Here is a 12,477-nt window from a genome sequence, read left to right as displayed (position 1 = left end):
GTTCGATTAAAATAATAATAATAATTATGATTATCTCGGGCTACACAAGCCATTGCAAGCTTAGCTGATGTAGCCTTCATTTATTAACTTCCAAAGTGGATTTGCATATTTTACACAGTGAATGACTACGCTGGTGTCTTTGACAATTTGTTATTAGACTTTGAAGACTCGGGGGCCTCTGATTTGGATGCTCCAATTTGAAAATAAGCCGAAACCAAGACACCTTAGCCTCAAGACAAAGCAGTCTTTTTTTTTTTTCCAGCTTTGATGTTCTCATGTTGATATGTGTTCATCTCATCAGTGCACACCTGCAGGGTCATAAAGAGGGACCCTGATCTTCTTTTGAGGGGGTACATCTATCAGGAGGTGGACCCTAAATGGATGTGAGGCTTACACAAGTTCACGTGGAGTGGACCTCTTCAAGATTTGTGATTGCACACTGCAGGCATGAGGATGAGGATGAGGAGGGGAGGACAAAGAGGTGCCCCCTGCCGGATGCTCGCTTTCCTTCACAATAAAAGAGCACGAGCGGCGGTTTACAAATTTGATAGGAGGGGGCGGCGTGAAGCCATGGAGTGTATTTTGGAGTCTGTTTTTTCAATGGGGTAAAGTATAAAAATATCATTTAAAATGAAATGGGGTTGTGGGGTTGCCAGCACTGTGCATCTCTCTCTTTTTTTTTTTTTCTAATTCTATTTTATATGGCTACTGCTGTGGTAACTGTACTTGATTTTAGGGCTGCATCTATTGAATATTTTGGTATTCGATATCCTACTGAAAATTGTATAGAATATTTGGATAAAAATAAAACATATATAGCCTATCTTTGGTTTGTTTGACCAATGATAAAAAAATACAGAAGACAAAAAAACATCTTTGCACTTAAAGAACGACCAACTGTTTTTCAATTGTTTGAAAATCAAAGGTTTTTTTTTTGTTTTGTTTTTTTTTACTTATATGCAATTCAAACGCTGCTTAGCAGCCCACAATTTTCCTCTATAGGAACATGAGTGAAGTGAGATTTTAGACAAGTCGCTCCCCATTGATTTTGATTTATGAGAGATAGCGATTTTGCTGACACAAACACCACATTTGAGTAAGCCTGGTTTGTTAAGAAGTGATCAGTTGGAACAGCAACAGTGTCAGGCTGTCAGCATCAAAGTCATTTTCGTTTATTAAACTGCCTTTGAAAAGGAATCCAAAGGCTCTCTCCAGCCTCTACGAGGCTAGCTGCTAACCTGCTAGCCGCTAACGCCGGAGCCGCCGCTAATGCTGGCAACAGGCGCCATATAATCCAATGTCAGCGTAATTAAGTTTCTGCACCCTTCTGACCTTATTCACATCTAAAAAGAATTTGATCCTAACATGCACTTTTTGCAGTGTGGGCGTAAATCAGAGAAAACCCACTTGGCTACCTATTCTATTTTTTTTTTGCTCTACTTTATTCGTTTCATCTGCATCTAACAGTGACAATCAAGTTTTTCTATTCTATTCAATTTCGTTCTGTTCTGTGAAGCTGAATCAACTGTATGCGCATCCAAATGCCAAAAATAATTTACAATGACATATTTCATCGTCCAGATATTTCTGATGATATTTTTCTCCAGCTCGTTGTGGGTATATGTCTGTGTGACCTTGTACTGATTGTGAAGACTTGAGGCTTTTATTATGGCGCTCAAAGCGGAAGTAGAGGATGCTTGTAAAACGGCTGATGGGTGACAAAGAAAAAAAAAAAAACGTGCGCTCACACCTCTCATGCGCACGAGGAATAAAGGCGCGCGCCACCACGATGAGAATCTTCACGCGCTCCGGCTCCAGCGTGACCAGCGGACGCCTCTTTTTATTTTTTCTTTAATTTTTTATTTTATTTCATTTTTTAAAACTGTACGCTCTTTTGCTTTTGTTCTTCCCCAAAACTTCTCAAGAGTCCTCAAACAAACAATGGCATATTCCTCCAGCCGCGCGTCTCCTCTGGTCCTTTTTGGGCAGCTCAATCAAGCGCGCCGTTGAACTTGGCAAGTGCGACGAAGGTGAGAGGAGGGGGGGGGGGGGGTGTCGGCGACGATGCTGCGGGAGCCCCGCTAACCATGGGCGTGTTGGAGTCCAACTCCAGCGGTAACTTGACCCCGGCGGTGTCCGGCGGCGCGCTGCCGCTGCCGGGCTACCTGGCGCTGCTTCTGTCGGTGCTGATGGTGACGCTGGTGGCCACGGTGGTGGCCGGCAACGCGCTGGTCATCCTGGCCTTCGTCGTGGACAAAACCCTGAGAACTCAGAGCAACTACTTCTTCCTCAACCTGGCCATATCTGATTTCCTCGTGGGTGAGTTTCCCCCTTTGTGTCTAGTCTTTTTTTTTTTTTTTTGCGCTCACATTTTGGATATCTCCCCCCCCCCCCCTCTTCTCTGCCTCCCACAAGTCTTTTGTTCCTCCCTGCAATTATCTCCCAATTACTCACTATGGAGTGGACAATTTATCTTCAAACCAGCTAAAAATAGATTCCTTTTTATGATTTTTTTGGGGGGGCTTCTTCCCAACACCCTCTTTGTGCTGCTCTTATCTGCAGAGTGAATTAACCCACACCACCTCTACCCCCCCCCCCCCCCAATCGAACCACTGCAGGGAATATGATTGCATTCCCAAAACGTTGCTCATCTCCCTCCCTTGCGTGAGCAAACAGGCATGATTGTCATCCTCATCATGATCTGCATGACGGTGTGCTCCTAGGCGCCTTCTGCATCCCGGTGTACATCCCGTACAACCTGACGGGCAGGTGGATGCTGGGCAAGGGTCTGTGCAAGGTGTGGCTGGTCATGGACTACCTGCTCTGCACCGCCTCCGTGTTCAACATCGTGCTCATCAGCTACGACCGCTTCCTATCCGTCACTAGAGCTGTGAGTACCACCCCAAAAAAAAAAAAAAAGACCAAATATATCAGAGGTTTTGATGATGAGCGTCGGTTTTGGAGGTGGGGTGCACTGCGTCACACAGAAAGACGTTCCTCATTGTTTGACCGTCGCCGAACAATTCGGCACGAGCCGACCCGTTCAAAAACTAGAGGAATGAATGGGTCAGCACGGCGCGCTCGTGGTTCGCACATCTGCCTCACAGTTCTGAGGCTCGGGGTTCGACTCTCGGCTTCCTTGCGTTTCAGTTTGAGTATGCCCTTCTATGCTTGTGTTGGTTTTCTTTCCCAAATCACACATTTTTGTTTTATTGAATATTCCAAATTGTCCGTGAGGGGGGAATTTAGGCGTGAATGGTCTTTTGTCTATATGTGCTCTGTGATTGGTCGGTGAACAATCCACGGTGCGGCCCACTTCTCTCACTCAAAGTCAGCTGGGATAGGCTGCGGCTTATGGATGGATGTCCAATGCTTTTTTTTTTATCTATATCTGTGATTGACAAGCATTTGTTAGTATGTTACCATTTTAAAAATGGACAAAATACGTGAAAAGTACATGCTCTTATTATATTGAATTTTTCACGATACCTTTCTCAATGCATGTATGAAAGATTGGCTGTTTGAAGCCAACAACAAATTAATCACATACTGTGATTTTTTCCCCCCCTCCCTTGTGCAAAGGGCTCCCTTGCATGAAAATGACTATTCAAGGACAGCACAAAACTGCTGAACAATCATTTTGGACATTTTTTTTCCCCAAAAATCAACTAACTCAAAATTTCAATATTAATATTTTTGTTTTGAAGATTTTTTTATTGCTTTATAAGAAAGAAAAAAAAGTTTCCCATCCCTGGTCAATGTTGTGTGGCAACCAGTCCAGGTTGGACGCCGCTTCTTTCGTGTCCTGTCACTAGAGGCGTGAGTACCACTGCAGCCCCACCCCCTGCCTGCCATAAAAAAAGGGGTTTTGATGTTGAAGCTCACTTTTAGAGGTGGATTGCACTGCGTCACTCTGAGAGTTGTTTCTAATGGTTTTGATTGATTTATTTTTTTTAAAACAGGAATGAGTGGAGCAGCACATTGCGGTAGTGGTTAGCATGTCTGCCTCGCAGTTGTGGGTTCAGACCTCTGCCTGCTGTGGTTTCATTTTGTTCTGTCCATTGCTTGCGCAACATAGCACGAACAAGCATGGTGAGGTTGATTGAAGACTCTTTTGGACACTTGTACTGTCTGAGAAGTGTCGTGAAGCTCCGCCTCTTTCTTACTCCACCGCAGCTGTGCAGCATTTTGTCGCGTCAAGAGTGAAAGTTGGGATGGTTTTTAGACTATGTAATGAGGGAAAATAGTTAGATGCATTTGAGTAAGCATGTTTTTGCTGAAAATGGATTCCCGTAATGCTGCGGGGGCAGAAGGAACGGGTCAGACCAGAAGGTTTGGCTGTTTTTGTCTTGGTGCTGGGGTGCGATGGATTATGAATACAATATAAGATATAATATCAATTAGAACAATGATTTAATTGTTAGTTTGATAACTTAAGTAGAATGGTGTTTTTTGGGGGGTTTTTTTCTGGAAAAGTAATCGTTTCATTTTGCAAGGATTCCACTCGACAGTAACGATATGTGCCCTGTGATTGGCTGCTGACCAGTCATGGGTGTACCCAGCTTTGCTCACTTCAAGTCTAAAATTGGAAATAATTTTATCGAATCATTATATGCTTTATCCCGATATTTGGCAGGATAAAATTCAATGATCAATTAATCGTGTGATGAATTTAAAAAATTATATCATGAATAAAATAATTGAACGCTTATAACAATAAAGATGTGAATTACAGGCAGAAAATTTGATTATTTTACAATACTTTTTTTTTTTTTTGGGCATTTGTTTAACTTTACAACAGAAAGAAAAAAATTGCCAAATTTTTAAAAAGATTTTAAAATGGCGATTAATCACCTCAACACAGTCATTTTTTCAATGATCTTCCATCTCGCCACCCTCGAATGGGCTGCGCAAACATGCACGTTCAGCCATGTTTATGAATGAAGGAAGTTCAATAGAGGGCTCCTTCCATTGATCTTCCTCTCGGAGGTCAGCACGACAGGGAGCATCACTTCCTAGATCTTGGACCGAGCACGGGAGGGGGGGGTTATTTTTAGAAAAAAAAAAAAAAAATCCAAGCCTCAGGTTAGGAATTACATGAACGGTGTCCAACTTTCGAGAAATTCAATAATAAATGGCCAGAGGGGGGCTTCAAAGAGAATTTTTGAAACATATTACTGGCCACTTCATGTCCATTTTACCACTGCTCCCTCCAATTGGACAACATTAAGCATTCATTATGCATTTGAACACCCACCAAGGCCCCCAGTGTGGAGCGTACGTGTGCCTTCCTTCTGTTATGCAAACTTGAGTCAATTTGGGAAAGGTTTACAGCCAGAGAATACCAAGCAGCATTTTTTTTGCGTTGATTTGTGGATGCATGTTTGGAATATTTTAGTTGAGTTTTCATATCCAGTCGATGCGCAAGCTGCTCGCTTTGACAGCGAGTTGGCCTACATTTTTGTTATTTTTAGTCGTGTTTTAAAAATCTTTTTTTAGTGGCACTCGATTTGTCTGAATGAAAAACACATTTATTCTGCTGTCAGAGTGGCATCAGTGGCAAGATACAGTTTTGCATGAATACATTTAGGTAGAAGTGACTGCATGCTGATTGTAATTGTTCCTAAGTGGAGACAATTGCATAGAAAAAAATTAACACTTTAAGTAAAAATATTCTATTGGATTTTTTTTTTTTTTACATCGACTAATTAACTAAAATGTATGCGTTCTGAATAGCTATTCCTTTTTCAAATCTGATTTCAGTTAATTAAAAATCAAGACATTGGATTCATTTACACATGTATGGATTCAAATCACACATGCATACCAGACATCCAATCAGATTACTCTCATGTCATCTGTTTTTGTGATGGCAACAGTTTGATTTGGCATGATTATATATGACAGAAACAAATTACTTCTATTAACATTATTTTCAAGGGGAAATAAAATAGTTCTGAAATCTGAACATATCAGAAGTTAAAAACAGGTTTCCCATATTCCATTGTCTGCAACTTTAAAACGTTGTTGCTTTGACTGTGGTTAACTTCTTCAGTCGATAAAGTCAAGAAAGAAAGCTCAAACCTACCTTCATATTGCACCTTTCATACATAAAAAGGACACAAGACAAACGATAAAAGACGCAAACACATCACAACCCACCCACCCACAATCTGCGAACCCCAGGGACACACACCAGCCATGTGGAAAAATAGTTGCCGTTTAAAAGTACCATGAAGTACGCCGTACCCGCTGCAACACGGCTGAGCAAAGTGTACACATGCGGTCGAAAGGTTTTCCTTTTAAATAACTTAAAATAAAATGAAAACAAATACTTTAGTCTCCACCAGCATCCCTCGCCATACTCTGGTCAGAACCCAGGGTGTTTTTTCCCCTTTTGGTAAAGTTTTGAATCCATCTGTGTTCTGCTGTAGCAGCTAGCTAGCGCTAAACTAAGCTAATGGCTTATGGATATTTTTAACCACCTGCTCATGCTGCTGCCTGTTTTTAGATGTTGGTTGTTGTTTTTTATTTTTATTTTTTTATTTTGACATCTGGCGACAAAAACGTCGGCACTCTTTCAACGGCGTCATTTCGGCTGAGTGGGGATGGAGCGATGCCAAGATGTCGACTACAATGATGATGATGATGATAATGAATGAAATGTGCACGCAGATGTCTCAGACACTCTCTCCCGTCGCCCACAGCTCATCCTAATAGATAGTCCCCGCTAGTGCCTGGCAATTACTCAAAATTTAATTGTGATTTCGGTTTTGGCTTCTTATAATCATAAAACCATTACCATCAAAGAAAAACAATTAATGTGCCAAACATCAGGGGGTGTGTTTGCAAGTCCCTGCGTTGTGAAAGCAGCCTGAATGCACTGTGTTGTGTGTATAGTAAACCTGTTTATTTTGCATTTCCTGAACATGCTTTAAGCTATTTCATGACACCCAGTTGGAGTTAAATTTAAAACTAAACACACAACAAAAAGAATTTCCCACATTGTACATTTGAATACAAGACATATTTTGTCTTAGAAACATCGCCAGTGCTAATGCTAGCAGTGAATGTAAAATCCAATTGACATGCTAATTTCAAGTTCGGGGAGTGATAGTCTTTCAAATAATAAATATTCACACACAAATGCTTTGGGAACACTTTACACACAGGTAATATAGCAATACTCAAATGCTTATGTGCTTCCTAATCTGTGAAAAGCCTCCATTGTAACTTTCTTCTTACTTCTATCTTAATATTAGCACAGCACCACACTGCCCCTTAGAGGCCAAGGCGCACACAGCAGTTTTATTCATTGTTTTTCTTGGCTATTATCTTAATCTTTGTTACTAATTCATCACCTGATTGTTCTGTCAAGTTATATTTCAAGTTGAGTTTTGGTAGTTGAATAAATACAAAGTTTAGAATCTGTGAAAAATCGCGTAGAAATTGCAATTTTAGGATCAATCAAAATAATCGTGATTATTAATTTTTCCCATAGTCACTCAGATCCACTCCCCGGTCGCCCAACCTTCCTCCCGTGCCTCTCGATCGTCTGCGCTGACACAGGGTAGAATAAGAGCATCATGAGTGGCTTTTTATTTTCGTCATTACTCTGTCAGCGCAGCAGCACTCGGGTCTCATTTAAACGCGCCGCTTCGGGGGTGTTTGTCAGCTTGCAGCTGTAGCGGATTGAAATGGAAATCATCGCCAGTGGTGGAAAGTACATTTTTCAGGTGCAGTGGTACCTTGACTTACAAGTCTCCCAACTTATGATTTTTTTTAGGTTTGAGCCGTCATTTGTTTTTGCATTGTGTCAAGAGTCAAAATTTGATAGTTTGTAGATAGCGCAGGCATGTTGGGGACAAGGATATTCCAGGAGGTCCGCAAAACAACAACAACAAAAAGTTTTTACAAACCCTAAAAATTCTTCAGAAAACGCTGATAGACATTCATTATGTGATCCCTACGAGAATGTGGGTAAATGTGGAAAAAAAATCCCGGAAAAATCGGAAAATACTCAAAAATCAATTATTTGGCCGAGCGCGTGGGGGGTCTAATCATATTTCGGGGGGGGAGCCTCGAGCTCCGCCAGTGGCTGAGAGTCACCCCGTGCCTCTTTTTCATCTCAGGTGAAATACAGAGCGCAGCGCAACATGACCCGCCAGGCTGTGCTCAAGATGGTGGCGGTGTGGGCGCTGGCCTTCCTCCTCTACGGCCCCGCCATCATCTTCTGGGAGGCGGCGGTGGGCTACAGCGTGGTGCCGGCGCACGAGTGCTACGCCGAGTTCTATTTCACCTGGTACTTCCTGCTGTGCGCCTCCACTTTCGAGTTCTTCACCCCCTTCGTGTCGGTGGCCTTCTTCAACCTCAGCATCTACCTGAACATCCACCGGCGCAACAAGAACGCAGGCGTCGGCCCCGATGAGGCGCCCGCCCCCCGGCCGATGAAGAAGCAGCGGGATGGCGTAGCGTGGTCCGTGTTCTTCGTCAAGACGCGCAAGGTTATTCGCTATCCTTCTTCTTCTTGACATCAGAGCTGTGTTGCAAATCACTGCTAGTCTACAACAGTTTACACAGTAGCTCTCCGGGAAAGGCACCGGGCCACCTCACAAATTGCGAAAAATTACGTAGAATTGATGCCTATTATAGGAAAAATAATAATAATGTAATCACCAAAAATCTTGAATAAGCAGGGTTATACTGCCAATAAATATCTTCCACAAAAAAAAAAATAAATCCAAGGGTCAGAGGTCCAATTTTTTTGTTATGTAACACAAACAACATAAATTGCCAAATTTTTCATATTTTAATGTTTGGCTCGGATCAATGATATGACGAGGACAAAGTTATTATAGTTGACGAAATCGAAATGAAATTACTAAAGTAAAACTGAAAAAACATATATTTTTTTTCAAGAATATGTTCTAGGTAAGACCACTAGTTGAAACAAGGCATACATATTGCGTTTGTGGAGAAAGAGTTAATCCACTCATTTTTAGCCATCTCCGGGGGCAGCCATTTTGTCACATCTGTCGACTGAAAATGACATCACAATTGCTCAGGTAACGACCAATCACGGCTGACCTGTTTTCTGAAGCTGAGCCTTGATTGGTCGTTACCTGAGCCCTGAGTAGTTGTGATGTCATGTTCAGTTGACAGAAAAGACAAAATGGCCGCCCCGATTCTAGATTGTGTCACATGTAAACAGTGGGAATCTTCAATCGGTATGACAAAAAACGTCTCCATGTAAACCCGGCTAATTTGGCGGCCATGTTGGTAGGGGCGACTTTCCCATCAAAACAAGGGCAAGTACAATTTAGCTCAGAACATATTCGGGAATGTACTTCTTAAGAATGCCTTTAAATGATTCTTCATTCTTCTTCTTATTGTTCTGAAGGTGTCGTGCAGCGAGCCCACCGCCATCTCGGCCGTCATCGAGGACGACGACGGGCTCTCGCCGTCCTCCGGCGCCAACCTCGACGCCAGTCAGATCCTGGCACATCGGGAGAAGTTCTCGCCAGGCGGGAGGAACTCCCGGCCGTTCCAGCCCTCGCCGGCGGTGTCGGCGCCCGGTCGCAGGGCGCCGGGATCCCGCCTTTCCCGAGACATCAAGATCGCCAAGTCGCTGGCCGTCATCGTTTGCATTTTCGGCATCTGCTGGGCGCCTTACACGCTGCTGATGATCATACGCGCCGCCTGCAGCGGCACGTGCATGGCCGACTACTGGTACGACATCACGTTCTGGCTCCTGTGGCTCAATTCGGCCATCAACCCGTTCCTGTACCCGCTGTGCCACAGCAGCTTCCGAAGGGCTTTCTCCAAGATCCTGTGTCCCAAGAGACAATCGGTTCAGCCTCAGGTGGTGGAGGCGCAGTCGTGTTAGAGCGGAAACACTTGAACCAATGCAAAAACTGCCAAACTGTGTAAAAAAAAAAAACAACAACAACAACAAAAAACTCCACTTCCTTGTTCTTCCATCCCAAAAGTCCAAAATGAGAAGAAGAAAAAAAGATTCTGAGGATGCTCAAAGCACATAAAGATAGAATCACAAGAGCGAAGACCTCCGCCAAGGCCGGACAATCGAGAAAAACAAAAATGTGTGTTGCCCCCAAAAAGAACTCACTTATTTGCAGTACCCACATTCGGGTCTCCAGACTACAGTGGAACCTCTAAAGTTGAACACGCAAACCTTTGCATCATACTAGTTGTATACAGCCAAATCTAAATATATATGACTATACATAGTTATATAACATTTTAAAAATCATATGTGAAAAAACGTGGAAATTCTGTACGAGTAATCTACTCCAGGGTCCAGTGGTTGAACAATATTCCAAAATATTTTGGGCACAGAAAAGTAATGAAGTAATAAGATTCCTTTATTTATTTATTTATTTAATGTTTTTTTATTGAAATGATTTGTATCTATTATTTGTATTTCAAAATCAAAATCTAATACGAGTTCATTACAGTACAATACCAATACTTTACTTAATCCAACTATATATAGTTTAAAACCCTACTTTGAAACCTTAACCCGATTTTGATACCCTAATTTGAAACCTAACCTACTTTGAAACCCTACTTTGAAACCCTAACCCTTGTTTAAAAGTCTATATTGAGACCCTAATTTGAAACCCTAACCCTAGTTTCAAACCGTACTTTGAAACCCCAACTTTAGGATGAAACCCTAACCCTAGATTGAAACTTAGACTTAACTCCGAACAGCAGAGAGATCTTACCGCCTGGGAGGTGAGTGTCTTCACATTGACTAAAAAAACAACAACACAGCTTTGCGATGTCAATTTATACGCCCCCGTCTCAATAAGATCCATTTCCTGCTTTATGGTTATCAGCACATTTTTCCCCTCCTTAACCATCCCTACACAAAAAAGCCAAAGAAAAATCAAAGCACACGTTAATCCTTTCGAGGCCTGTTCATCTGGAAGCCCGTGGGATCGGCTGACTTGATGTGGAGGCGAAAGATTTTGAATTTTGAGGTTCCACTGTAATTTGGAGCAAATTGCGCCCCATGGGAAAAAAGCAGCTTCTGAAAATGCTTGAATTTTGTTCTCGAATGTTGTTTACATCGAATGTAAAAGGGACATTTTATGTCAAGTTGAATTTTTTATCAATTCCAACTCTTCTATTACATCAAGTAAATCTTGTGTTTATCATTTGGCAGCTGGGCTGGGTGAACATCCGGCATTTTCAAGCCACGGTTGGACTATGCGGAAGTACTATCATATTGAAACCAAAAGCTAAGCAGAGCTCCAGTGTTAGCATTAGCATTAGCATCTCCCAGACTCAATGTTTGGCAAAATGTCCGCTGCTGACGCCACGTGCACGGATCGGCTACACTAATTGGAAAGTGTGTAGCGCTGCCCCCATGAGTGAAAATACAATCCATGCTTTCATGGTTTCATTATATAGAAATGTATGTGTGTTGTAAAAATCAACCCAACATAACCACCTTGGCGGAGGTAGCAGCTTGGGACTCTTACGGCACCTTATAAAAAAAGGACAAAAAAAAAAGGTATAATTGCTCCAAATGAAAAGTACAGATTCTCTGTGAGATGTACATGTCCACATGGAAATGCATGCGAACGTTCACAGACAATCTCTCTGCAGTGACGTGCTTTAAGCCTTCCAGCCACTGTGTGTGTGTGTGTGTGTGTGTGCGCGCGTGCGTGTGTGTCCTTTTGTGCGCCGATGACGACAATAATTCATCCAGAGATGTTTTATGATACCTTTTAATATCGTACCCCTACGACAAAAATGTCCTTTCACAAGCAGCGGGGGCCATTAGGAGAACGCGAGGTCCTCACGTTTTGAAAAGATAGCAAATCCGGGGCCTGTCGTCTCGCAGCAATATCGTGACAAATGGGGAGTCGTTAACATTGGGAACACATGAAAGGAAGTGAATAGCTTGCATTTGTTTACTCAATACTGAATGTCATTTTGTTTTTTTTATACCATTTGTTGTGAAAAGTTGGTTTAATAGGTGAAACCTGCCAACTCTAAAAATCTGCACTTGTCGTCCTCCAGTCGACGCTCCTAAATGTACAGCACAACGAGCAGTTTTGTACAAAAATATCTATGCCAACTCTGTGTTAAATAGTTGTGTGTTCTTTCAATGCAGTATTTACTACTATTCAAAGACTGATTTTCAAAAATAGCACTTGACAACTTTGTAACTTGGCGATGAATGTGCGTCGGTGTGAGTAGCCAAAGAAAACATTAAAAATAAAGATTGACTATAAGAATGAATGCCTTCAATGAGTACTTTTGTTCTTGTTCACACGTCGTTATTTTATTTACGTTAACTAGAGGGCTGGTATCCAGCAGGCTAGCTTGATTAGCTTAGCATTCAACACAACTCAACTCAACTTTATTTACAGAGCATTTTACAAATAACCGCAGGTACATATAAAATTATGTAAAATAAACTGAAAATCTGAAAAAAATACAAAG

The 12,477-nt window shown here is 42.1% G+C and overlaps 1 protein-coding gene across 1 annotated transcript; it reads left to right on the top strand.

The window, feature by feature from the left end:
* Positions 1-1,560: 1,560 nt before the first annotated feature.
* LOC147138839 (histamine H3 receptor) lies at positions 1,561-12,269 on the top strand. Its single transcript, XM_086047297.1, has 4 exons — positions 1,561-2,319; positions 2,724-2,890; positions 8,133-8,504; positions 9,401-12,269. The coding sequence occupies exons 1-4, from the start codon at positions 2,088-2,090 to the stop codon at positions 9,884-9,886; spliced, it is 1,257 nt and encodes a 418-aa protein (XP_085903423.1). The 5' UTR covers positions 1,561-2,087; the 3' UTR covers positions 9,887-12,269.
* The last annotated feature ends 208 nt before the right edge of the window (positions 12,270-12,477 follow it).

This window comes from Filicampus tigris, chromosome 12, assembly GCF_054856515.1.
Source record: "Filicampus tigris isolate MCC_2025a chromosome 12, RoL_Ftig_1.0, whole genome shotgun sequence".
Taxonomy (NCBI): domain Eukaryota; kingdom Metazoa; phylum Chordata; class Actinopteri; order Syngnathiformes; family Syngnathidae; genus Filicampus; species Filicampus tigris.
This window is presented reverse-complemented; position numbering and strand designations above follow the sequence as displayed.